This window comes from Onychomys torridus, chromosome 19 (assembly GCF_903995425.1).
Source record: "Onychomys torridus chromosome 19, mOncTor1.1, whole genome shotgun sequence".
Taxonomy (NCBI): Eukaryota; Metazoa; Chordata; class Mammalia; order Rodentia; family Cricetidae; genus Onychomys; species Onychomys torridus.
Genome location: NC_050461.1, coordinates 65952997 through 65980592, shown reverse-complemented (window position 1 = coordinate 65980592; position 27596 = coordinate 65952997). Strand labels below are relative to the sequence as shown.

Sequence of the window (27596 nt, the reverse complement as noted above, 5' to 3'; positions counted from 1 at the left end):
CTTTTCCCTTTCCCTCCTTCCTGCCCCTTCCCCTCTTATGCTATATAAACCATGTGGAGAACAATAAAGATTGGAGGCTTGATCAGAATACTGTCTTGCTGCTGTCTCTTTGTGTCGCCCTGTCCTTCCATTCTCTCCCACAGGATTGGTGGCCCCGTTGACACCCTGCTGGCTGGGGCATCTGGTGCCCAACGTGCAGCTCGACCCTTGCCTTGTCGGGAGTTGAACGTCCTTCTCCAGGAAAGTCCAGACATCTGGTGGAGATTTAAAGCGATCACCCGTCAAGACCACCCGACTCGGCATCCTGGTGATCCGGGGGAAAGCGGGAAGGACGAGGTGAGTCTGAGCTATAGACTTCACCATGGGACAGGGAACTTCTCAGGACTTGTTCGTAAAGGGCATTAAAGATGCCCTCCAGACACAAGGGATAAGGGTTCGTAATAAAAAGACCTCATAAAATTCTTTAGTCACTTTAGAGGATTGTTGTAACTGTTTTCCCCAAGAAGGGACGATTAATGAAAAATGCTAAAAAAAAGAGAGAGAGAAAAGGCAGCCAGCAGCTCTGGCAGGGTGTGAGTTGTGCACTGTGCTGGATGTTTGTTTGTTTGTGTGTGTATATATGTATGTGTGTGTATGTGCTGTGTGCTGTTTGTGTGTGTCTGTATTCGCACGCGGTAAAAGTCGGAGGGGGAAGGGAGCTGGGAGGGCTGAGGGATGAGAGAGCGCGGCGCCTCTCCGCGGCTCCTTCGCCTTGGCGGAAAGAGCCGAGCCAGCCGGAGCACTCCATTAAAACGGCTCAGTGGCAGCGGCGGCGGCCAGGTCCGCAGTGTCTAGTCGGTGGTGAAGTGACCTTGCTGCTTCTTTCCCCAAGGCTCCTTTTACCCTTGCATTGCTTGAAAACCAGAGCGAGGCTTGGTTTCTGAGGCTTGGTTTCCTTTGTGCGGGAGTTGGCTCCGCCCACGCCATCGGTCTGGCTATTAGTGCAGCACGGCTGCAGTGCCCCAGCTCGGCGTCACCACTCGGCCACTACCAACCACCCCATGTCCTAGATGTGGCCATGGTTTTCATTGGGCGAGGGAATGTAAATCTAAAACCGATGTTCATGGTCGCCCGCTCCCTCTCCGCCTGTCGGGAAACTTTCCCTCCGCTCCGGGGAGTGCTCCATGGGGCTTCACAGGCCACTCCCCAACTGTCTGCTCCCTCCAAGGGGCAACCCCAGGCAGCGCAGGACTGGACCTCTGTGCCGCCACCCACACAATACTAGATCCATTACAGGGCCCCCAGGTCATCCCTACTGGGATTTGGGGCCCCCTGGCCCCAGACACTCATGCCCTTATCTTTGGCCGTGCCTCTTCCACCTTAAAAGGTGTCCAGATCTATCCCGAAATTATTGATAATGACTATACAGGAGAGATTCAGATTTTGGCCTCAGCACTCCAGGGTCTTGTTGCCATCTCCAGTGGCACCTGCCTTGCTTGCCTGGTTACTTTCCCTGCACTTTCCTCTGACAACCCCATTCAGTCCGCCCAGCCCCGAGGAGCTGCTCAGATTGGCTCATCAGAGGCTTATTGGGTTCAGCCTATTTCTCACTCTCAACCCACACTTACCCTTAAACTAGATGATAAAAAAGATGTCCGAGCTTTCCTTTGTCTCCCCCCGAGACCGCCTGAGCCATGCTCTCTTTGTCCTTAACTTCCTCACCCTGGATGGTGAAGGTCGACCGTCATTGGCACCCCTCAGCAGATGCCAGTCACCCTTTGTCCATGTGGCGAGACACCCTTACAGGCGTTTGGAATGGTCCAGATCCTGTACTTATCTGGGGCCATGGCTCTGCTTGCATCCTTGATCAGGCACATGATGCCCCACGCTGGCTCCCTGAGCGCCTGGTCCGATCTGTAAATTTACCTAACATTCCCAGGGGACAGGCTGTTCCCCCTGAGGACTCTCCTTCTTCTCTTTCAGATGCTAAAGCTACCATCAAAAACTGAGAACTCAAAGAGATGGAGATCACCCACGAAGCTGCCCATTGTGAGTCAGCTGGCTGCCTGGGGTCTCATACTCCTCCTCCCGAGCCTCAGCCTCTCTGGCCCATCACAAAATATCAATCGCCACCAGCCTCTAAACTATACCTGGCAGGTGTTGACGGAGCGACAGGATGTCATCTGGCAAACCTCCCTAGTCACCCCTGGCCCTTGGTGGCCAGACCTGTTTCCAGACCTCTGTAAGCTCGCATCAGGCTCTACGGCCCCTTGGGGTCTAGAAAGCGACTCCCCGCCTCCCCACACACCACGTAACCGCTCCCTACAGGCCCGTGCCCCGCCTGGATGTAGCAACGCCTTCCTTCGCTCCCGCCTCACTAGGCCCACCCTCTATGTCTGCCCTGGTTACCATCGTCCCCGCTCGAGTCATTACACTTGTGGTGGTCGCCCTGAGCACCATTGCAAGGCCTGGGGTTGTGAAACCACCGGTGATACATACTGGGGCCCTTCCTCATCCTGGGACTTTATAACTGTTAGGGCCAATTACTCCCGCCCTAAGAATCCCTGGACTATTAGACCTGAGTGCGTTAATTCATGGTGTCATCCTCTTAGGATCCGATTTACTGACCCCGGAAAGAAGGCTACCAATTGGGAGCGGGGCTATGAATGGGGCCTCTTACTCTACCAAGATGGCCGTAATTCAGGTGTCATCTTCTTCATCAAACTTTTAAAACAGCCTGTTAATTCCCCTAATGCTGTTGCCATAGGTCCCAACTCTTTTCTTGGCAACAATGATTTTCCTACAACCAATATATCTCAGATATCCATGTGTTTTTCTCCCATGTTCCCACCTCCCCCACCAACTACCAAAGATATGATTACCACCCTTATCACAAAAACCTACCAGGTACTTAATACCTCCAAGCCTGATTTGGTTGACTCCTGCTGGCTTTGCTATCATTCTGCCCCACCATTTTATGAAGGAGTGGCTGTTGATTTAGATTTCTCCCTAACCACTGACCCACATGATTGTCGCTGGCAACAGCCACCCACATCTCACCTTACACTCTCCCAAGTTATGGGCTCAGGCCGCTGCCTTGTCACCCAAGGCGCTATCATTCCCCCTGTTTATCAACCACTTTGCAATGTCACAGACAACCTAAGTACTTCCCTTAAGTCTGGATATCTTCTCCCTGCCAATGATACTTGGTGGGCCTGTACTGATGGCCTAACACCATGCATTTCTCTTCATTTAAATAATCCCTCTGCCCCTTTATTTTGCATATTGGTTCAGCTTATCCCTAGGCTAACCTATTATTCTCCAGATCAATTCTCCAGAAGATGGGAAGAGAAGACTCTGGCAGAGACAGCTGCCCTCGCACCCCCCCATCGCTTGAAAAGGGAGCCTGTGACTGCAGTCACTTTAGCCGTGCTCCTGGGGGTGGGGGCTGCAGGGGCCAGTATGGGCATAGCTTCCCTGGTCTTATCTAATCAACATTATTCAGAGCTTAGAATTTCCATAGATGAAGATATAGCACAGCTTGAGAGAGGCATTTCCTCCCTTGAATCCTCCCTTACCTCCCTTTCAGAGGTGGTCCTTCAAAACTGCCGAGGGCTTGACCTCCTCTTTTTACAGCAAGGAGGCCTCTGTGCCGCTCTTAAGGAAGAGTGTTGCTTCTATACTGATCACACAGGAGTAGCAAGAGATAGCATGGCTAAGGTCCGTGAAGGCTTAGAGAAGCGCAAAAAAGAAAGGGACCAAGAGTTAGGCTGGTTCCAAAATTGGTTCTCTGCATCTCCCTGGCTAAGCACCCTCCTGCCGTCCCTCCTGGGACCCTTGGTTGGTCTCATTCTTGTCTTGACATTCGGCCCTTGGGCTTTGTCTCGACTAACTCAATTTGTGCGCAGTCAGCTGGCTGAACTTCAGGCAAAACAAATTCAGGTTCATTACCATCACCTTGACCTCCGTGAACGAGGTCTCAATGAACCAGATACAGACTCCATATCAGCACAGACCCCTCTGCCCAGGGGAGGATGCACCTGTGCCTGGGAGCTGGAGCCCACTGCTTAGGGGATTGAGGGTGCAGCTGGGACTGCAGAAGGCAGGGAGACTAAAGTGCTCCACCATCCTGGGTGCCTTGGATGACATGCTCCATTGCACGGCGGTTATGCAGACCCTATACTCTTCCCTCCCGGATTAAAACCCGCCCCCTGTAAAAAACTGCATTGTTCCAGCTTCCTTCGGGACATGTGGGGACGCCTACATGAACCGATTGATTAACAAAAGAACTCAAACTCAACAGGGATGGAGCCTCTGTCACCCCTCCCCCATCATGGCAAAAGATTTGGGCCTCCTTTCTTTGTTTTGCTATATGTATAGAAGGGGGAGATGTTAGGGACCAAGATGTCAGGAACCAAACATGAACCATAGAAAGTACTAGCTAAACCAAAGAACAACTCATAAGCCCCTTCCCAGAGCAGTAACCAGAGGCCTCCCAAGATAAGAGAACATCCCACAGTCAGGTGCCATGACAACCAAAGATAAAGAGCATTTCAGGGTCAGGCAGCCTAGCAACAGAATATACTGCCCCTGACCAGTGACCTTAGCCGATATCTTGCAGGTGCACTATCTGCCTCACACGTCTTGCACCCCTTCCATGTTCTACACGCCCCTTTTCCCTTTCCCTCCTTCCTGCCCCTTCCCCTCTTATGCTATATAAACCATGTGGAGAACAATAAAGATTGGTGGCTTGATCAGAATACTGTCTTGCTGCTGTCTCTTTGTGTCGCCCTGTCCTTCCATTCTCTCCCACAGGATTGGTGGCCCCGTTGACACCCCGCTGGCCGGGGCATAGAAACAAGTTATTCTGACCTTAAAACAAAATTCCTATTACCCTAAGATTGAATCACAAGTGTCCATCAGAATATCTGGGTGAGAGCAATTGAAACTCAGGCATACCATTGAATGTGGATATGCCACAGGGTGGAGGATCATTCTCAAAGCCTGCTGAGTAGGCTCATGAACTTCCTTAGTATTATGATCAAATTTGTTAGTGTGCATCAGAACCTGAAAGGCTATATGCCCTGTTGAGTGGACACAGTACATTTCAAAGATTTAAGAGAGGGACCTACTGAACCTTTTACTAAAGGGAAAGTGCAGCATGCTGTGTTTTTTGGCATGCTGTTGTACCAACTTGCTCATGACAGGAACACAGTAGAGATTCATATGGTGCTAGGTCTAATAAAGAATGGATGATTGGATTGGGATATGTCTCAAAATAGTGACTCAGATATATACGGCAATGTCTTTAAAGCACTCTTGCAGAAGCCCTATAGTTTAGTGCCCCTTTGTTCATGGTAACAAATGGGTCATTTTAAGAGAGACTACTCAGTGCAGAACAAGAGTACTTACAAAGACCACCAACTAAGTTTTCCAGATGTTGAAAGTGCAATCATTGGACAAAGTTACATAAATCTATATGTAATGTAGAGGACTGTCTCCTGGTTTCTTTTATCTCCCCACAGGGCAGCACTTAACTCCACCCACAAAAAGGTTTTCATCAAAACTTCTACCTGAAACAAGATGGCTGTGAATAGTTGACAACTAAAGTTTACTGGATTCTGTCAATTGAATCAGTAAAGTCTCAAATTAGTATCTATTGGCAAGAAGAAATGCTTAAAGCAATTGTATAACTTGACTTCTAATTGATCATATTAGTAAAACCCAGAGTCAGGTATTAGGGTGAATGCTGAAAGATCAGAGAAACAGAGTAGCCAGCCACTAGTTCTTACCTCTAAGAAATTGTCAGCCTGAAAGTGGGCTGAGATCCTGTCTCCTCCCTCCTTTTATTCCTCTCTCCACCCAAACATATCACTTTCTGTCTCTATCTCCCTTGTGCTGATAATAAAGGCATGACATCCCAAGTGCTGGGATCAAAAGTGTGTGCCACCACTGCCAGGCTCTGTTTCTCTTTTAAACTGCATCAATCTTTTGTGGCCCAGGGTGACCTTGAACTCATAAAGATCTATTTGCCTTTGCCTCCTGAGTGCTAGGATTAAAGGTGTATGCCACCACTGCATGGCCTTTGTGACTAACTATTGGCTGACTTTGCCCTCTGATATTCAGGCAAGCATTTACTGTCCTAGCATACTCAAAATATATCATGATATTTTCCCTTTTTTTGTCTAAAATAAAAGTTTCCAACTAATATAAGAAAAATATATACAATAATTACAAAAACTGTATATAATATATAGGCATTAATTACATCAACAATATTTAGTCCATTAACATTTGACAAATTCAGAAAAAAAAGTCAATTATTTATCCTACTTTGGTGAGTACAAAATATTGTACCTAATTCACTTACTATCCATAATTGTATTACCAACTCAAAATATGTTTTGTTGTCTGTCATCAAATGTACACACTTTACACCTCTGTAATGAGTTTCTTTTCTGAATATGTTAATAAGGAAAACTGTGGCTGCTTTCATGCTGAGCTACACCTGGCCTGACTCCAGAGAGTAGCACCTAGCCTTAATCTATCCTTTGTTTAACCAATAACTTTTGTTTCTCTTATTACCCTGTGTGAATCTTGTATGTGAGTTCAAGATCAGAAAGTCCCCCAGGGATCAAAGGCCTAGGCAAAACGTGGTTCAGAAAACCTGGGAAACGTGGAACCTGAGAAATTGACGAATTTGTACTTGGCACTGTATTTTTGAGAGTTCCTTACAGGTTGTTTTGAGAATATGAAAATTAACTGGATAAACTATAAATAGAGAGAAAAATGCCCTAGGTGAAAGGAAAGGCTTCAGTCTTTAGAGGCTGGACCCCCCTGCAGCCGTGAAAAGCTAGATTCATTCTTAAGGTGCCTCTGAGTCTTCCTTCTATGAATCCATTTGAACCCACACACCCATTCTGCTACAACTGCAACAGAAAACTATAGCTATAACTATCTAGTCTTTAACTCTAGAGACCCCAGAAGGAAATAATATTAACTGAGTAAGCAGGAAGTACAAGTAAATGATTTCCAAAATGACAGGAAACACCTTGCTGCTTGGATAGTCACCCAAAGTTCCTTTGAAATGTTGAGGTATCCATCTTCAGAATATATGCCAAAGATAGCTGACAGACTCATCTGTGAAGCAGAATTTTCAGAAGGGCTGTCTTACGTTACAGTGGCAAAGTTCACCAGTCATTTCTTTTGTGTCCTGTTTGTCCCACTTGGATGGCATACTGTCAGCAGTTAAGGCAAGGGAATTTTCTCTCTCAGTGGCTAACTTTTTAAGTAAACTCCATATGGCAGGTTCTCAACATGTGGGCTTGACCTATACCCACTTTGTTAAACAGAGGTTTTGATAAGCTGCACAACATGGTGTCTGGTGGATTTAGCCCTTGCTAGTACAAAAAAAAAAAAAAAGAAAAGAAAAGAAAAGGTTTCTGGGCTATGCGCTGCTTTGATAGAACTGCTTGGCATAGTTGATGGTACACATGGCTCCAGACCCAGAGCTGGCAGGAAACTGTACCACTGCCATGTTGGGAAGCTGAGGTGGATGGAGCCAGCAGCCACAGTGGCTGTTTCAGTCATAGAATGCTGCAGTTTAAAGCAATAGCTTCACAATAAGACAGATTCAGATGGAATAGTTTACAATGTGTATAAAATATACTTAGGCTTGAAAGAGACAAAGAAGGAATATATACAGTTATATAAAGAAATATATAGTTTTTAAAAATAAAGTCTTTAAAGAGACAGCAAAGGTAGTATAAAAATAAGCCATGTAAAGATGGATATTACAGAGAATCTGGATTGTGTTGCCTTTGGGAATCTTAACTGCAGAAAAACATTTGATTGTAAAAGCTGTTCAGGTAAGACAATATGTATATTTTAAAGGTACTTTGACTTCAAAATTTGGATCTAAGGATAAGTTGCTTTGGAAAGGAGGCTCTGCTTTTGTTTCCACAGACAGCCAGAGGCTATGGATTTCTTCCAGATTAAGATACATCAGCTTTGACCAACCAAGACCTCCTGAAAGGTCTCCAATGACACCGTAGCACAGATGATCCAACATCCAGCACAGTTTCAAGGCAAGTGGCTCACACAATACACCCTCATGGACTACTTCATAATCCTAAAATTTTCTTTGTGTTCCCGTAAGATACAGCATCCCCCTCCGGCAGGAATTATTAAGAGAAGCTATGCCCAAATTCCCAAACATACCAAGCTGGCTTTGGAGATGGAATTTGCTCACTCCTTCTTTAAACCCAAGTGTATTGCAAAAAAAAAAAAAAAAAAAAAAAGGTTGAAAGATTCTTGTGTCCAATATCAGAAGAGCCCTCTGGTGTGGGACAGAGAATAAAACATTATTTTTATTTAAAGCAGGTTGATTATAAATACAATCTCTTTCTAAAGAAGAAAGGGGGATAGGTTGGATAATGATAGGATGATAGAATAGATTAATGAACCTACTTTTAAAGAGTAACAACTTGTTTAGAAATGTTTTACATTGCTATGAACTTTAGTTTATTGATACAAGTTTAAATTTAATTATGTTATCCTCTCTATATATTTCTACTCTTGTTTGAGGTATTATGTTTATATAACTCATTTAGATTGTAATGGATAATTAAGAAATACAGATTAATAATTAATCTTCTGTGATAGTCAAACTTGTAGCATGTTAGTTAAGTTTTCTAGGAATACATAGATATATTCAGATATAGGTAACCTTTGAATACTTCAAAGACTACAGAATATGACATTTAAAGTGTTTTAAAATTTTAGACTTTCTAGACAGTGAGACACGTCTGTTCCTGGCAGTACTGATTTATTTCAGAGAGGAGGATGGGTATTGAAGATATTCTATATAGAGTTTATCTTCTTGGCAAAAAAATAGCCATTTGGGCAAGAAACTGTTCTTGCCTGCACTGCTTGATTGACTGGACATTCAGGACTCAAAGAAAGATGACCACTGAACTATGCTTTGCAAAACGGTCATTCAGGTTCCTGCTTCCCAGAGGAAACTGCCAGACAATCTACAGGATATAGAGAGAAGTGACTGAGAGACTCTAGCCCTGTGGACTGAAGATAGATGCCCCAACTTTACAAAAGAACTTTGGATGACTGTCCTGGCTGCCAGCTGTCTCTGTCTACTCTCACAAGACTCCCCAAAATTGCTTGCATTCTTTTCCCATTTCTCATGTAATAGTATATCCTTCTGAGGTCTTTGACGTAGTTGAAGACTAGAGATCATTATAATTTTCCTTAGTTATGGTTAAGAAATAACTTAGATATGAAACCTTAGACCCACAAATATAAGACAGATAGAATATCTTCTTTAATTTTGCCCAGTAGACTAGTAATTATAAATAGACTTGATGTTGTAACAGTAATTCTTGCTTGATAATAGTTTTGTTATCTGTAATTTTACTACGTGAAAATTAAAACCTTCCTTTTTGAAAAAAGAAGAGGGGAAGTGCTGTGGGATATTCTGTATGTCAAAAGTGTTGCTCTAATTGATTAATAAATAAAACACTGATAGGCCAGTAGCCAGGCTGGAAGTATTGGTGGGACAATAAGAGAAGCTAATTCTGGGAATTGGAAGCCTGAGACAGGGAGACATTGCCAGCTGCCTCCATGACAAGGGAGATGTAAGGTACCAGTAAGCCACAAGCCACATGGCAAAGTATAGATTGATAGAAATGGGTTAAATTAAGATATAAGAACAGTTATCTAGAGGCCTGAGCCATTAGGCCAAATAGTTTAAATAATATAAATGTCTGTGTGTTTATTTTATACTCTCCAGCTACAGTATTAATACATAAAATTTAAATTCAATATACAAAAATCCAATCCAATGTAAAATATTTAAAACAAGTAGTTGCTATTTAAAAGTAGATTCATAATTTACTTTTAAAAAACTTTTTTTTTTTTTTTACATTTTTTTTCCAGAGCTGAGGAATGAACCCAGGGCCTTGTGCTTGCTAGCCAAGCACTCTACCACTGAACTAAATCCCCAACGCCTCATAATTTACTTTTTATCTTATCTTTTTTTTTGAGAATAGATTGAATAATCCACACCTTTATATTATCTTTTCTATATCTTTTTTTCAGACTACATTTAATAATCTACCTTTTATCCTATCATATCTGTATCCCTCTTTTTTCTTTTCAGAAAGAATCCTGAATCTAATCCTTTTTCTTCAGCATTTTTCCTGATCATTACCAATAAAAACTTGAAACCAATTACCCTAAAGAATGAATAATATCAATAACTCATTGAATTATCAAAAATGATATTTCCCACCCTTTAGGAACGTGGACATTGTGTTCTTAAATTTACTTCCCGCTGTCTGCGGGCAATGGCATCTGCCAGGGATCCTAAAAAGAAAAATTGGGTCTAATTGTCATGTCCTGGAAGAGGTAGTTGTATTATTTTTGTCCAGTCTCTGCATAACTAGAAAATGCAGGGCTTGTCTCAAGTCCTTGGATAGAGTAGTCTGTGAGGCTTCCTTATCTCATCTATCTACCTCAAAATTGCCCTGAGCAGTCTGTAGTCCACAGCCAATCTTTGGGTGATATTTGTTAGTGTAGTAGCATTGTCATGGCCTATGTGGAATTATCATTGTGGGATCACATCATCTTTTGGAAGACCTCAGATATCACATTCTTTAATTGCTCTGGCAATCTTATTCCATGATGACAGGAAACAAGTGAGCCACATTTGACATGGAGCCCTGGGAGTGGCTCCTCAAGGCAATTCCTAATGGCAAACATTTATATTGTCTCTCTGTTGTTGATCTATATTCATTTGTCCAATGCCTGCCTTTGCCACACCTTCTACATAATCCAGAAGGAAGGAAATTTCTGTTGGGATTATTCTTAGAAAAATCATTGTTTCTAAGAATGTCCTGTTTATAATCCATCTTTAAGTGACTTTTTATCCCACAATTGAATCATTTGACATTTTGATTTTTTTCAAACCTCTAGAAATCACCTCTCCTATCCAAGCATCATCATGGATATGAGATTGAGTATTGATTGTAGCTCAGATCCATTCCTCCAAGGGTGCTGATCTTGCCTTTAATGGTGTAATTACCCTTTTGTATTGTGCATTATCATTTTTAAAAGCAGAGATTCAATTATTATTTGTGTAGCTTTTGAAACTCATATCATACATTTACTAATGAATTCAATGTTGATAAGAAATTCATCACTGAAGGAGGATAGGACAGGAATTCAAAGATGGCAACAACAAGAAAGTAGCAGTTATACATAGAGACCATGCACAAACGCTGTTTATTGGCTTCCTCTCCATATCTTATTCAACTTATATTTTGTAGAACCAAAGACAACCAACCTAAGGAGGGCTTCAATCACAATAGGCTGGGCCCTCCCAACTCAATCATTTACCACAAAAATTCTCTTCAGGCTTGCCTATAGGCCAATAGTTTGAAGGCATTTTCTGATTTTAAGTACCCAACTCTCAGGTGGCTCTAGCCGGTGTAAATTTGATATATAATTAGCTAAAACTACATACCACGAAAGACAAGTCAATGTGTCTTTATGTGGGAACTAAATAACCAAGGGATAGCCTGTTAGTGTCTTCTCACTATAGTCATATCATAGATTTCTGAAGTCCATCACCATCACATTTGATATGCTGAGAACTGAGTGATGCAGCTTCTCATTCCCAACATGTCAGAGAACCAGAGTTGGCCATCATAGCCAAGAAGGACTTACCAAAGGAGGTATACTCACAAATGTTTCTGACATCATCTTGGCTTGTGTCCTGCAGATATAATTACAGTCCCACATTGCTAAAGAGACTATGTCCCCATTCTCAGTGCATCAATTACTGAAATCAACCATCACCCTATAACCACCAATTTTGTATCTACTATGTCCAAATCTGTGCTCACATCATCCATCCATCATGGGATATTAAAACCTGACAGAAGATGCACATGGGAACAAGATAGTTCATGTTCACAAAGATATGAGGACAGAGATCCCAAGGGAAATTGCAGGAATGGCTCCTCCCCACCTTAGTGCCCTCTGCTCTTCCCTGTTCTGTCCCCTCAGGATTGACTGACTCCAACAAAGAATACATACAACACACAGAGAGATGCTATGTGAACCACACAGTGTGTCTACTACTAAGAAAGCTCTCTTCAAGGCATTAAAAATATCTTAGCAATTTATTGATAAGTGGTCAGTGGAAAATTAAGATTCTGACCCAGTTAAGGTGGAATCCAGACCATCCTCACATATTGTAATCAGCCCATAATTGTGAATTCATAGTGGCTGGCTAATCCAAGGGGCTAATCTCTAATATAACAGAGGAAGGTATTCTATGATAGGCAAAACAGGTCTCTATCTTTCCTTACATAAACAACTGCTTCCTGTACTTACTGGAAAAGTAGCTGCCACTCACAGAGAGATGTTGGAGACCACTGAGTTTGGAGATTTCAGAAATGAACCTAGTGTCATACTTCTCCTCTATGTCTGCCAAGGTATATTCATCATCGTTGGTGTTCAGGAAAACGTGTACTAGGTGGAGATTGTACAAATTTCTTATCTGGCCAAAGCAAGGGGCAAACTGACTCAGTGAAACTGAAGTCCAGCCTGTGGATATTTTCAGTTTCTTGATGAAGTATGGCTGAAAGTTTACAAAGCCATCTTGAGAATATCCACAGGAATCTCACAGATTGCCATCTTCATTCAGAATAGCTGCACAGAACCTTTCCACTGCTGGGCCCACTGCAACAAACATTGTTGGTGTTCACTCAGGTGAACTCTTAAAGCAAAGGCAGTAACCAATTTCAAGAGTTACCTCAGGGAATATCTAGGAAGGTCATTCCCTGTTGTCTCCTTACTTACTGTGCCTGTTGAGCAGACTCCATATTCTAGCCCAGGCCATACATCCCAGAAGACCATGTGCACATTAATCAGGTCCAGTTCTCAAAGCTTTGACCTTCTGTGAAAGAAAAAGATGAAGTGTAACAATGAAAGAATAGGAGCCAAATGGAGTCAGTATTTATTCCACTTGTCTAATCTCAGCAACACCCGTAAGGAAGTTGTCTTTGCACGAGCTACATCTGGAAAATTGTTCTGCTGCCCTACATTCAGTTACATTTGTGTTATTTTGTTATATCTTGGAGGAGAGGAAAGAGAAGGCTATTCCTACTATGAGTACACCTAAACTGAGGTGCCCTGAACTTCTGAAAATTGATTACATAATTAATCATACTAAAAATAGAGCCTTGCACTTCTACAGACTTGCAAGATCATCAAATTCCTCCAATTCACCATGTACTTGACTCCACATTTCCCTTACAGTTAACCTGGTGACTACTGTTCTATTCTCCTTTGGCCTTACCTGAGGTGAACCTTCTGTGTCAACATCATGTCTAACACCATCTAATACAGCTTGAAATATCACCAAATCAGAGACCTTCATCGTTGCTCCCACAGGGAGGCAGGAGGAGGGCCATACTGCCACCCCTGCTGTCAGTATCTTCATATGTCTGCTGTTGAAGGAGTCCTTGAACAGGGATGGGAAGACCTCCATGGGCAGCTTCTGCACCTCATTCCTCAGTTGATACCTCACTGCCAGTCTCAGGAGTACGGATGGGGCTTCAAAACTCAGTTTGACTGATCTTCAGACAGAAGGACCTGGCAAAATATTCAGGAGTCATATTTTCATTCTGTGTCTTAGGATTTGTAAGTCTCATTTATCAGAGGATTCATCCCCCAGAAAGTCCAGAGTCCCTGATCTGGCAATAGTGGATTATTCAGTGTGTCTTCTTGTAATATCTGGTGATCTCAAATCCTCATCCCTCTCAGCATGTGGATCATCTCAGAAGGTCTGAAACAGGCAAAAATTAAGCATTGTCTCCTCAGGTACTAAGTTACACTCCTCAGAATTGCATTCCCCTTTGGAAAAATTATACAGAAGCCAGGATTCAGACAAGCCTCTTGTTGGAGCAAATTAAGGCCAATAACCTTTCAAGACCCTTTTGCAAAGAGAGTGCTATATTCACATAAACAATCCTCCCCTGTTCTCCATCCCATGTGTTCAGTCTACATGGGAGGGACTGAAGAGAATCTCACAAGTAGCTCAGTTCTTGAGCTTCTGTATCCTTTTACACTCATTTCTTCTCACACCTTCCCTCTCTAGACCACACCTCCCAAGGAAATACTTATGACTGGGAGATTGATGGTTCACACACTTAATCTTCTTTTGATTATTTTACTTAGCATATATTGACTGAGTTATAGCTGCTTGTGTGAAAACAAAAATACATAAACTGAGGAGAATTTAAAGAGTTCATTAATTCATTGCTTGATTGAATTATGTTGTATGTTTTTTATATGCACATATGTGTGCATGTTTTGTTTTGTTTTATATATATATATATGTATGTATATATAAATCTTCTGATATTGCAAGCTTGCATATGGTGTAGACATGCTGTTGACACAGAAAGTTTATTACAGTAGCCCATAGTAGCTACTAATCAACTCTGTTCACAAGGCTGTCCATGACATTGGCTAAGAAATACAGTAGGGAAAAATGTAGTTTAATTTACTTTTGAAAATAATTTTGCCCACAGTGGAGGCTTGAGTGGAATTGCTTATACTCCCAAAGTTGAAGAGAAGACCTTATGCCATCCAAGCATGTGCTCCTATCACTGGCAGTGTTATTTTTCAGCTCCTATGTCTGACTAATGCACTCTCCTCTTAAAACACTGAGTAGATGACAAGCATGGTAGCAGTTGCCTGCAATGACAGCATGTTCAAGGAAGAGTCAGGAGGATTCCAAGGGAGTCTAATATAAATAGTGTACTTCAGGCTATTGCATGTTGTTCAATATCAAATAAAATATAACATGAAATATCTTGATCTAGGAGGATTGGTTGTTGGGTTTGAGCCCAATAAACAAATACGATAAATTCAGCCATGTCTTGCCTGAATCTGGGATATTCTGTATTCAGGACTTTAATTTCACTCTCCAGGTGTGACTGGTGTTTGCTACCTGGATCCCTTTTTTTCAATTTTTCTCTCAGAGAATATTATATCAAATAGTCAAGTCTAAAGCAACCACATTTCTGAAGTCTCGGTTCCTTGATCAGCTGAGATTTACAGCTTATGTTCATGACACTATTGGTAGTTCCCAGGACATTTTGTAATCTACAGTTAGGAAGACATTTCCAATTAAAAAAAAACTGCAAAACTTTATTCTGTGAAACATACTTTAAGGGATTATAGAGGATTTAACTAAATTGATCTAAGACAGATCCTAAATTGAACTCCAGAATGAGCCAAGGTTACTATACAGATCAAGAAGAAGCTGGAGTTCAAGGCCAGCCTTGCTTATCTGAGTCCCCATCTCCAAAATACCTCAAATGAATAAAAATACTAACATGTAAATTCTAATCCATAAGAATTTTTCATTAAAGCAAAACCACACCAAAGCTACACCTCAAAATCAAATCAAAACCAAACCAAATCCAGCTGGTTAGTGGTGGCGCAAACCTTTAATTCCAGCACTTGGAAGGCAGAGCCAGGCTGATCTCTATGACTTTGAGGCTAGCCTGTTCTACAGACATGTATCCAGGACAGGCACCAAAACTACACAGAGAAACCCTGTCTGGAAAAAAACAAACAAACAAACAAACAAAAAACAAATCCAAAACCAAAACAACCTTCAAATTCTGTTTTCCCTTCCTAAATATAGGATCTTGAAATGTAGCTGTATTGCTAATAAAGCCTTTCCAGCATGCAAGAGGCCTTCTAATGGAGGTAAGTGACTTATCTGCTCTGGACGCACATGATAGGGCTCCTGTTCCCAGCAGTTTGTGACTCAAGATTTCAGGACTCTGAGGGCCTTATAGGGGTCCTCTGACCCTATTATACTCCTTTCCCCTCACACCATCTCTGTGTAGCCCAGTGTGTCAAGAACTGGGTCCATCTGATTGGGAGATTGAGTCTCTATTGACTAAATTTTTTTAAGTGTATTTTTTCTAAGGTAGTTTTGTTGAATAAAAACTTCTTGTATGAAATCAAAACTTTTAATAAAAATGGGGTTTGATTGAGTCAGTGAGTGAATCCTGGTAATCTACAGCTTTCCCTGGCTTCCAGATTTACAAGATATATTGTAATTTTGAGCCATACACAGGCAGGAAGATCAGACAGTTAAGGCCAGTCTGGGCTACCTAGGGCTTTTAGGTAAGTTTGCCTATATCAGGCTCTGTCCTTTACAAGACTGAGGACTGGGAATTGTAAATTTGATGTTATGCTGGGATCCACAGCCTAGTGTCCTCTGTTATAGTATTTTCTTCATTTTTACTTAGTAAATCTATAATCATTTTAATTGAAAATGTTTAAGTTACACCTACAGATGGTGGCCTGCATATATAGTGCATGCTCAATTTCCCTGAGTCCTTGAAAGTTGCATCCCCAGTACTCTATAAAGAGCACAAGGCAGTTTAAAGTTCTCAGAATTCAAGAGTAGAGGTAGAATCATGAGTTTTTTCATGACTCGTAGCTAGCCTGTGCTATGTGACGTTTACTTCTTCAATATGGTCACACCAAACAAATACAGATAATAGCAACAATAAAAAACCATACATATTAGGATGAAATGAGAGATGGCTATTCCTAGTTGTCAACTTGACTATATCTGGAATGAATTATAACTCAGATACGGAAGGCACACTTGTGATCCAGATCTTGAGGATGAAAGAAAACAAGCCTTTGATCCAGATCCAGTGGCTGGCTGACACAGGTCTTTAATCCAGACCTTGAAGCTGGTTAACAACACACACCTTTAATCCAGACCTTGAGGCTGAAAGGCACAACTTTAATCTGGGCCACACATTCTGTTGGAATGATACATAAGAACAATGGAAGAAGGAATGTGGTTCTTTGCCTGCTTGCCATCTCCATTATCTTACACATTGCTTCATCATGAACTCAGCAGATGAGCAGAGACACCCAACTTCACAGGCATGAGCACCTCCTAGATTCTTGGACTTCCAATCAGAATTAGCCACTGTTGGACTGCAGCCTGTAAGTCATTCCAAGAAATTTAAATGTATACATTTTGTATAATTGCCCACAAAAAATTCAGCCTCCTCCTACCCAGATCTTAATGGAATAGGATTCTGGGTGCGATGGCTGCAATTGGGGCAGAATATCACTAAAGATGTCCTCAAGTAGAAGCCTATAAATCCTATAGGAGGCCTGTGAGGGGACTGTGACTTTGATAATGACAGACACTGAGTAATGGGAAAACCAACTGTACCACCATTGCCACAGCAGAGACTGAGGATTTGCTTGGTTTTTATAATGAGATGACAAAAATAGTGTCTTAATGGTGTTTTGCCTGAAGTATTTCTTTCAGTGCATGTTTCTACAGCATCTGTTTTCCTGTAGGGTGAAGAAGAGCTTCCAGAACCTAACCTCTTTGCTGAAACTGGAATGAAGTAATGTGCTGAAAGACAAAGCCTTAGCAACCTTGGTTCTGCAGTACTAGCCCTGTCCCACCACTGTTCAAGGGCACCATTACTGGCACAGAAACTAACATCCAAATGACGGTGGTAACCTGGACTTCCCAAGCCTGCCTTTGGGATCCCTGATGAAGGCTGTATTTTGGAACCAGATTTGTGATAGCACAAATGGTTCAGCCAAGGTAATTGAGACTAAGGTAGCATGCAGGGGAAGTGTATGCAGGGAAGAAAGTGAATACAGAGTTCAGAATGTAGTCCAATATGAATTAGAGCCTTCTGATGCCACTAGCTTGCAGAAATCAGATAATGGGAAAAGGCTAATGGTGTGTAGAGCACAGGCCAGAATAGATGCCATCTATATGAAAGTACTCTGTTCCTAACAATGCGGCCAGTAGATGGGGAAACATACTGGATTCAAGCAATGGAATAAAGGGAATTTCAGATATGAGGTCAAAGTAGATTATAAAGTGGGTCTCTTGACATCTGAATCTCCTTCCTTTTTACCCCCAGGAAGTGGAGACTATAAGTGCTCAATTCTCAGTAGGATCAACAGAATTTCTGGAATGTATGGGTTGGTACAGTGGATGGTATTTTCTCATCAAATGTCATAAAGAAGATGTAGATGAATTGCTAAATGATTTTATTAATAAAAAACTCAGAGGCAGCTATTGGGGTAAATTCTGAAAGATCAGAGATACAGAACAAGCCACAGCTAACCTCACATTGCCAACCTCTCAGCCAATCTTGTTTACTCAAACTGGAAGCCTCTGAGTCCTCCTCAAAAATGGATCTCAGCTGAACTGCTGCTAAAAGCCTAAAAGCTTAAAGGTTCAATGCAGTATATAATTTCCCAGAGCTTCTGGACATAATAAGGACAGGCTCTATACAGGAATTGGATATAAATTCATGCAGAAATGTGGTCACTATTGCATTGATAGCCCTTACCTGGACCAAGAGAGAAAATTTTAGGAATCACTTCTCAATGAAGTACACATACTCTGGTATAGCTTGGATACCAAAGAATTGAAGACTAGTGTTTTATAGAGATCATTCCTCTGTTCTCCAAACTCAACAATCTACAGCATCTATATTTGGAAGTCAACTTCCTGAATGAACACCTGGAACTAGTGTTCAAATAAGGAAGGATTGAGAGCTTCCTCTACCAGCCAGAACCAAGACTTTGAGGGTTACAATAAACACTGCTGAACACCTGTGAATTCCAGTGCACTCTGTAGTTCACACTGATGTGAAATTGAATTGATACAGGATTCCTTCTTTTTTATTTTTTCAAAACAGGGTTTCTCTGTGTAGTCCTGGTTTGGATGTCCTGGAACTCACTCTGTAGACCAGACTGGCCTGGAACTCACAGAGATCCACCTGCTTCTGCCTCCCAAGTGCTGGAATTAAAGGCGTACGCCACCACTGCCTGGCTGAAATAGGAATCTTTCTGCTACTCTAGCATCTTAAATTGTCACCTCAGTAACCTTATGCTGTCATGTATGTGTCCTTGCCCTAGAAAAATTTTCTACTTGGGAATCAGATGAAGGGAAAATTGATCTACAAAAGGTGTGTGTGTGCTTATATCACATGTTGCCCCTTGACACCTCCATCCTCAGATCTGTGAACAGGATCCATCTCTCTCTGATTCCTGTGGTTTAGCGGCTATCTGAGCACAAGTAGGTGCTGAGTATAAGGAAGTTGAGTAACAGTGGCTAGGGACACTGGGAAGGCCTTTGAATAGGACAGAGGCTATGCTAGGGAGGTAGAGCTCATTGAGTACAAGGTTGGCACACCAAGGATGGTTCTAGTTTTCTCAGGGGTGGTCCTTTATGTACTCCTGCTGACAGCATCTGTCCACTGATTTGGTTTTGTGCTTGACCATGAGAAGGGAACTATTGAGATTAGTGCAGAAGCAGTCACAGTTTAGTTTTTAAATTTGAAGGCAATGGACTCGGGAATTCAAAGCAAGGTGTGGCATATTTAAGAGGTCCAAACAGGTGTCCATGTGATGTGATCCTATCTTAGTGAGGTAAAGGGACGACAGCATCTTCAGGAAAACTGTTAGTAACCCATGGAGCATTGCTGTATCCTTATGGGAATAGGCTTCTAGTTTTGCAGGGTTTCTAAGAGGGATGCAATAATGGCTGAGGGAGCCTTTACCTCTTCTCACAGTTATTGGGAGAAAGTTAAATTTGTATTGCAGCATGAAGGATGCTAAGAAGGAGGAGTGACTTATGGCTGCTTCTCTGACAGTGTAGAGTTCTGTTATGTTGCCATTTTGAGAAAAAGAGGAAATCTACAGAGGTTTGGCTGTTCTGGCACTCATTATATAGAAACAGGATGGTTTCAAATACATGAAGACCCACCAAATGGGCCTCCTGGATACTGGGATTACAGGTGTGCATGACCATTCCCATGAGATGAGCTCGTCCATAGTACATTGGTTGCACTAACTGCTGTCCTCAGAATCCTGAAACAATGACCCAATGAAATTATGGAAAGAAAATTCCAAGGAGAATGTGAAGCTGATGTATGGATTATTGAATTAGAACAGTTTACATACTGGGGAAATATCTAAGTTCTGAAACAGCATTATTTGTGGAAATTTCTGGAACTGATTGTTAGATACTACATCAGAATGCCCGATTTTGCTGTGTTTAAGAGAGTACCGATGTTCTGGAGGCCGAGGTAGATGACCTACAGTGCAAAAGTGGTCTGCCATAGGTGGTCAGACCCAGCATTAAAAGTCAGAACAAAAGAAAACAAAACCCAGTGTCTGGAAAACCCTAAAATATCTAGGAAGGCAATATTCTACATGGGTTATTTTTTGGTTGTAAGCCTAGACTTTAACGGCTGAACTATCGCTCCAGCACTCTACATGGGTTATTTTAAACTGATCTTTTATTTGGTGTGATCACAAGGGCTGAGAATAGGAATCTATGGTTGACAGGGGAATGGAGCTGAATGGGTGAGTGATTACCCAGCATGCAGGAAGCCTTGGTTGGATTCACAGAAACTATTGAAATAGACATGGAGTTATACATATGTCTCTCTACATACAAAAATTATAATATTTTGAGATGTGGAGTTCAAGGCCATCCTCAGCTATATGGACAAGGATTCTATAGACAATCTGGATTACAGGAGACCCTATCACAATAAAAAACAGAAATTTCTAATTCATTTTGGGTAATTCAGGATGCGGTCTAACATATAAAGCTGCAAGAGAATTCTTCATTCTGGTTTTTCTTTTTAAAATTTATTTTCAGTGATTTTTCTTTACATGTATATCTCTATTTAGTGACTATATATAGTTTGGAAATGGAACTCAGGACCTTGCACATGTTAGGTAAGTGTTCTACCACAGGCCTATACCCCAGTCCCTTAAAATGGTCTTTAAGATATGGTGAATTCTAGCCATGCATGACTTGGAAGAAATTATTCCTTCTTCAAACTCCACAGTGATGGGCTGACAGACCTTTGTCTTATATGGTGTTATCCTCCATTTTTAATTCCTCCATTTTCATCTCTTATCTTCTCTCTTTCATTTCCTAATCTTCCAGAATCTCCTGTGGCCTAGAACTACAACATCACAAAAATTCATCTCACAGAACTTCTCTTCCCAGGTCTCACAGTGGTGGGATTACCGGTTTACAAGGCTTTTTTTTTTTTTTTACAAGTTTCTTAGCTTGCTGGGATTTTTTTTATTTGTTTCTTTGCATTTCTAGACAGGGTTTCTCCATGTAGTTTTGGGTCCTGTCCTGGATATTGCTCTGTAAACCAGGCTGGCCTTGAACTCACAGAAATCTGCCTGTCTCTACCTCCAGAATGCTGGGATTAACCATCTTGCTGAGGTTTAATCAAGGGGCCCGGTACCTGATAGACAAGAACTATATGAAATCAGGCTCATGCCATTCTTGTGTTACTGTTTAGATGATTGTTTCATGACACTGTCCACATAGGTATATACCTGGTGGGTTCTGTTGACATAATACACATGCCTTCTTCATCCTTTTTACCTAGTACTACAAACGTTTATCCCATATCTGGATTTGAATTTGAGTTGAATAAGTCACTTACATCTACTTTGAGATTCCTCATCAGTTATAGTTTCTGCCTGAATCTTTATTATGACTTGACTTCAGTTGTTGGAAGGAGAGTACCCTGAAAACAGTGAAATTGGAGTGGTATTACATGGAGGATCCTCAGTTCACTGACCTCCTACCTGCCCAGAACCAATGGTTTTAGCTAAAATTTGTATGATAAGAGCATTTTGATACCTGTCCTGAATCAACATCTACCCCCAAGAGTCAAGCTGAAACAGCCTACCTGGGGACTGTAACCTGCCCATCTAGAGTACTATAATGTTGTACCTGGGGGCAAAGTATGAATGGGTAGAATTAATCAATTTTTTAATGAGCTATGAGATTTATTTATGGACAAAGGTCTCCCTAACAGTCACTTTGGTTACAAGCATCAGCTATGAATGTTGTCCATCATATGTATATGAACTGGAGAACAGATTTTGCATAAATTAGAGAAAGTTGCTTCTTGATCCTGATAAATGGAAGCCTAGAGTGTATAAAGTATAAAGCAGTAAGTATATGCAAATTCTATATTAAAAGCACGAGCATGTCAAGGATCACAATGCCTCAGAGCCACAGAAAAGGCAAGCTCTTTCCCTGGTCTTGGGACAGATATTGAATCTGTAAAGAAATTATCAGTGTCTACATTGTTCAATAGGATAATTGTAGCTTGAAACTGTTTACCAAAGGTATTGTTTGAATCTTAGATGGTCTTATAATACAAGTCCCAAAGCCAGATACAGGGGTGAAAGCTGAAAGAGCAGAGAAGCAGATCAAGCCACAGCCAACCTCACCTCACCAACTCCTCAGCCAATCCTGTTTCCACGAATCCTCAGACTGAAAGCCTCTGAGTCTACACCTGAAAGAGTCTCATCTGAACTGCTTTAGTTCCTGTTTGCTCAAGCTTTACATAACTTTCTCCACCCTGTTGTCACTTCCTGTGATTAAAGGTGTGTGTGCTTCCCAGTATTGGTATTAAAGCTGTGTGCCAACACTGCCTGGCTGTTTCCAGTGTTGCCTGGAACTCACAGAGATCCAGGTTGATGTCTGCCTGTGGAATGATAGGATTAAGGGTATGTGCCACCACTGTCTGACCTCTATGTCTAATCTAGTAGCTGGCACTATCCTCTGATACCCAGGCAAACTTTATTAGGGTTTACAATGTATCACCACAAACAGGGTCCCCCAGTTTAGGTAGCTGTGCTCCTACTTTCAATTACATATAATAAATGTGCTGAGTTTGGGGGTTGCTGCTGTTTCTCAATGAGAACACACAACCCATCTTCTCTCTGCATTTCTGTACCCATGTTCATGGTTTCTATTTTCACCAGCAACCACGTGAGTTCAGCCTCAATTCTGTGCAGGTCTTGTCAGTCCAGGGTTGGATCATTCATCAACAGGACCCAGAGCATATGGTATCACATAATGTTCAACATACATTAAAGGAAGTATTGTGCAAAGTGTTTAGATCACATGGACTGAGGTTGACATGGAGAAGAATGGGATGAGAGGTTATATATCTTTCAAAGTCAGAATGCATAATGTGCAGAACCTAAATGTTTTGGGGTCAGAGAGACAATTATATTTTTGTATATATTTCTTATGGAAGGGCTGATTATTTAGTGTTTCTCGAGAATGGTAGCTGTAAAGAAACATTCACACAGTGCAAACCTGATTGAGAACTCTGGAGTGTCCATACCAGCCAACAAATTGTTTAGCTGGTTCCCAGGTTCAAGTTCAGGAAAGTCCTGTCTGTGGCTTTAAGACTTGAAATATACAGAGCTGTTTCATCAATGTGGCTGAAGGCCCAGAACACTTTCTGCATTAAAATGTTGTAGATTGTTATTCATATTCTGTGGTGATACATAGTGTATGCTAATAAAATTGCCAGAAGATCAGAGAACAGAACATGACACTAAATAAAACATAGATGTCAGGCAGTGGTGGCACATCCCTTTAATCCTAGCATTTTAGTGGCAGAGATCTGTCTGCATCTCTATGAGTTCAAAGCCACCCTGGACTGTGTGAGATTGACACAGTCTAAGAGATAGAGCCAGGCAGTGGTGGCACACTCCTTTATCTCCAATACTTGGGAGTCACATGCATTTAATTCCAGCACTAGGGAAGTTGAGAGAGGAAATAATATGGTTTGATGTAGAAAGGCATATACAGCATGAAGAGACAGGAACTAAAGTCTTTCAGCTGAGGAAAGCTTTTCAGGCTGAGAAGTTCTAGAGAGAAGAGGTTTCATGTTCCTTTGTTTCTCTGATGAGTAATCATTCACCCCAATATCAGGATCCATGTGTTTTTTTTTAAACAAAAAGACCATTTAGAAATTCAAGTTATACCATTCCTGTCTCTCCAGCCTAGGCTTCTATTGCATCTTGAATGTGTGCTTGTTCAGTGAAGGATGTTCAAAGAATTTTTAAACCAATGAGAAAGAGACAGATTTGTTTTTCTGTGAAAGAGATTTTTGGTTTGACATGAAATTGCAATCCAGGGTATTCAAGCTAGATGCTCTGTAATCACATTAAATATGACTGAAAATAAAGAAAACAAATAGTATACTTGAATAGAAACAGCTTAGGTTTTTCATTACTTTTGGATGCATGAATGAAAACTATTGTTCAGACATAGCAACAAGTGTAGTAGGGCACCAAGGATGTTTGGGATGTGAAGGTGCACTATTTGGAAAATGCTACATGTTCCTGGGACATGCATATGAAGGTGCTTTGAAGCCAAATGATTTTATCAGGAGGAGAGTGTGCCCAACTCAAATCAAATGGAGCACCACATAATTATTTCCTATGTTTTCCTGCCTCAAACAGAGAATTTTAATCTCTCACTATTCTTGCAGGCAGGGATTGAGGTGACTTCTTGGATGTTTCAGAAGTCACAGAGTGTGAGAGATAGGATTAGCTCAGCAAAGAAGTTGAGTATCTTTCGATTATTTTATCATTTTACATTTGGTGTTTCAATTCACTAGGCAATAGGAAAGTTTAGAATGATCAAAGGGCAGGAAGGGTGTGGTGCTGTTCAAGTGTGCTTGTCTAGAAAGACATAGGCCCTGGGCTACATCCTCAGGATTTACAATGAAAATGTTTAAGTAATGTATTCCTTATAAAATATACATAAAAACCAATGGCTTTATGTTGTGTCCACATACAAGTGTGTCATAGATTATACTTGAAATTAAATATTCATATGAATGTCTATTTGCTTACCTCCCCCATCCTAAGGCCTCCCTGTCCCCAATTTTCTTTTTCATGCAGTCTATCCTTTTATTTTTCTAACTAGCTATACAAATGACCAAGAGGAATGAAAGAATTGAATTCAAGGTTACAATACATCTAGCAATGTAATATGGGTTTAACATGGGAAAATGGATTGATAGCCAGCCAAGTCTGGTGGCCTAAACCTGTAGTTTTTCACATCACAAAGGCAAGACACAAGGCATTTAGAGATTTAAAAGCCAGCTATGGACTACAGACCCGGCTATATCTCCCAAAAATTCAGTGATTGGATAGAGCACAGTGATAAAGTGCTTGCCTGGCTTACTCCTGAGTCTTGCTTTCATACTACAAACAACAAAATGCTTGACTAGAAAATCAATGCACAATGCTCATGACTTCTGGTGATGGTAATCCAAGGACTTTGGAAATGAGACCCAAACTTTGTGCTATGATAGAAAGAATCAATCTTAAATCATGAAGAAATTACCAGATACAATTAACCATAATAATAAAACAAAATTGCTGCCTCAGTGGCTATGGAACAGGACTTGACAGCATCTAATCACCAACTCAGGATTTATTTTGTTTCATTTCATTTTAACAGAAGATCTTGTGTAAACCACACTAGTGTCAAATTTTGATTATATCTGTATATGACCTCAAATTTGTTTTCTCCTGCATCCACTACTCAATTTTAGAGTTCCAAGTGTAGACCACCACACCCTTAATTTTATAGTTTTATTTTATACCCTTAGTAAAAAGAGAAATAATTCCTCAATATGACTAAAAGCATTCTGTGTCAGATTATGCAAATTATATGGTAGATTGTCAAGGATATTTTGTGTTTGATTGATTTTTTTCTGAGCAATGTAAATCTTTTTAGGATTCATGGCTGATTATTGTCTTTACAAAACATTGGGAAGTGTGAATCAGGAAGACTATAATGAGTGTGAGACCAACCTGTACTACAAAGAAAGGGTCTCAAACAGACAATCACAATTCCTGCTTTCTTAGTTATTCTGTGTCCTTCCCATTTTAAATTCACTCTTGAAGGTGAAGCTCTGCAAAGCTGTTTACTTGTTTGTCTTTCACATAAATGTCATCTCCTTTAGGATAAATTTTGGTGCATGTTTTCCATGCACCAAATTATTAATTAAAAATGATTAATGAGAATGGATGTAATATATCTGGCTGGAGTCCATTAAGAAGATTTCCCTTGTGCCATGTACCAAGGATCAAAAAATATTTTTATTAATGAGTGAAAACAGAAGACAAAATGGAACAAAGCCAGACCTACAATGAGAAATCTTGAAAATGCAGAGGTTAAGGACTATTGATCTCTTAGGTTCTTGGAATTACAGGGATTTGAAAGTACTTTTACCTTATGCTGGTGTCTTTTGTCAAGAGAAGACAATTGGACTCTCTATCAAAAAGCTGGTTTAATGTAGACAAAATTCTGAACAGTCTTAGTAAATAAGAAACACAGAGACAAATACAGAGGTAATAGCCAAAGAGATCTGAGAGCCACTTTAGCTGGAGTTTTCTCCAGTCCTGCCTGGCCCACAGTCAGGACAAATCTCTGTCACATGCCAGTCCCCAACTGAGTAAACATACAGAGACTTATATTGCTTACAAACTGTATGGCAGCAGCAGGCTTCTTGTTATCTAGCTCTTATATCTTAAATTAACCAATTTCTATAAATCTATATCTTGCCACATGGCTCGTGGCTTACCAGTATCTTACATGTTGGTAATCATAGCGGTGGCTGGCAGCATCTCTCTGCCTCAGCCTTCCACTTCCCAGAATTCTCTTCTCTGCTTGTCCCGCCTATACTTCCTTCCTGGCTGCTGGCCAATCAGAATTTTATTTATACAGAGTGATATCCACAGCACTTCCCCTTTTCTTTTTTTTTCCAAAAAAGAAGGTTTTAACTTTATCATAGTAAAATTACATATAACAAAACAATTATCAAGCAAGAATTACAGTTACAATATCTTGTCTATTTATAATATCTAGTCTATTTGTATTCAGCAAAATTAAAGAAGATATCCTATCTATCTTATATTTGTGAGTCTAAGGTTTAATATCTAACTTATCTCTTAATCATAACTAAGCAAATTATGACTATCTAGTCTTAAACTACATCAAAGACTTTAGAAGGACATACTATTATCTAAGAAATGGGAGGGCACAAGCAACTCTCGGGAGTCTTGCAAGAGTAGACAGAGACACCTGGAAGCCTGGACATTCATGTAAAGTTCCTTTGTAAAATTGGGGCATCTGTCTTCAGCCCACAGGGCTAGAGTCTCTCAGTCACTTCTCTCTGTGTCCTGTGGAATATATTGCAGTTTTCTCTCTGAAGCAGGAACCTGAATGACCATTTTGCCAAGCAAAGTCCAGTGGTCACCTTCCTATGGGTCCTGCATGTCCAGTCGATCAAGTAGTCCAGGCAAGAACAGTTTCTTGCCCAAATGGATATTTTTGCCAAGGTGAAGATAAGATATGAAGTGTCTTCAATGCCTATCCTCCTATCTGAAGTAAATTGGTGCTGCCAGGAGCAGACATGTCTCATTGTCCAGAATGTCTAAATTTTTAAAATATTTAAATGCCATCTTCTGTAGGGCTTTGAAGTATTTGAAGATTACCTATCTGAAATATATCTATGTATACCTAGAAAACTTAACATGACTATAAGTTTGACTATCATGGAATACTTTTTTCCATTAAAATTTAAATGAATTATATAAACATAATACTTTAAACAAGAATAAAAATACACATA

At 40.9% G+C, this 27596-nt stretch overlaps 1 protein-coding gene across 1 annotated transcript in view; it reads left to right on the top strand.

The window, feature by feature from the left end:
- Positions 1–1706: 1706 nt before the first annotated feature.
- LOC118570349 (vomeronasal type-2 receptor 116-like) overlaps positions 1707–27596 on the top strand; it is an 82611-nt gene continuing 56721 nt past the window's right edge. Inside the window, exons 1-3 of the mRNA XM_036168725.1 lie at positions 1707–1895; positions 2137–2674; positions 25697–25775. Coding sequence (XP_036024618.1) covers positions 1707–1895; positions 2137–2674; positions 25697–25775 — 806 coding nt within the window. The remainder of the gene's footprint in view (positions 1896–2136; positions 2675–25696; positions 25776–27596) is intronic.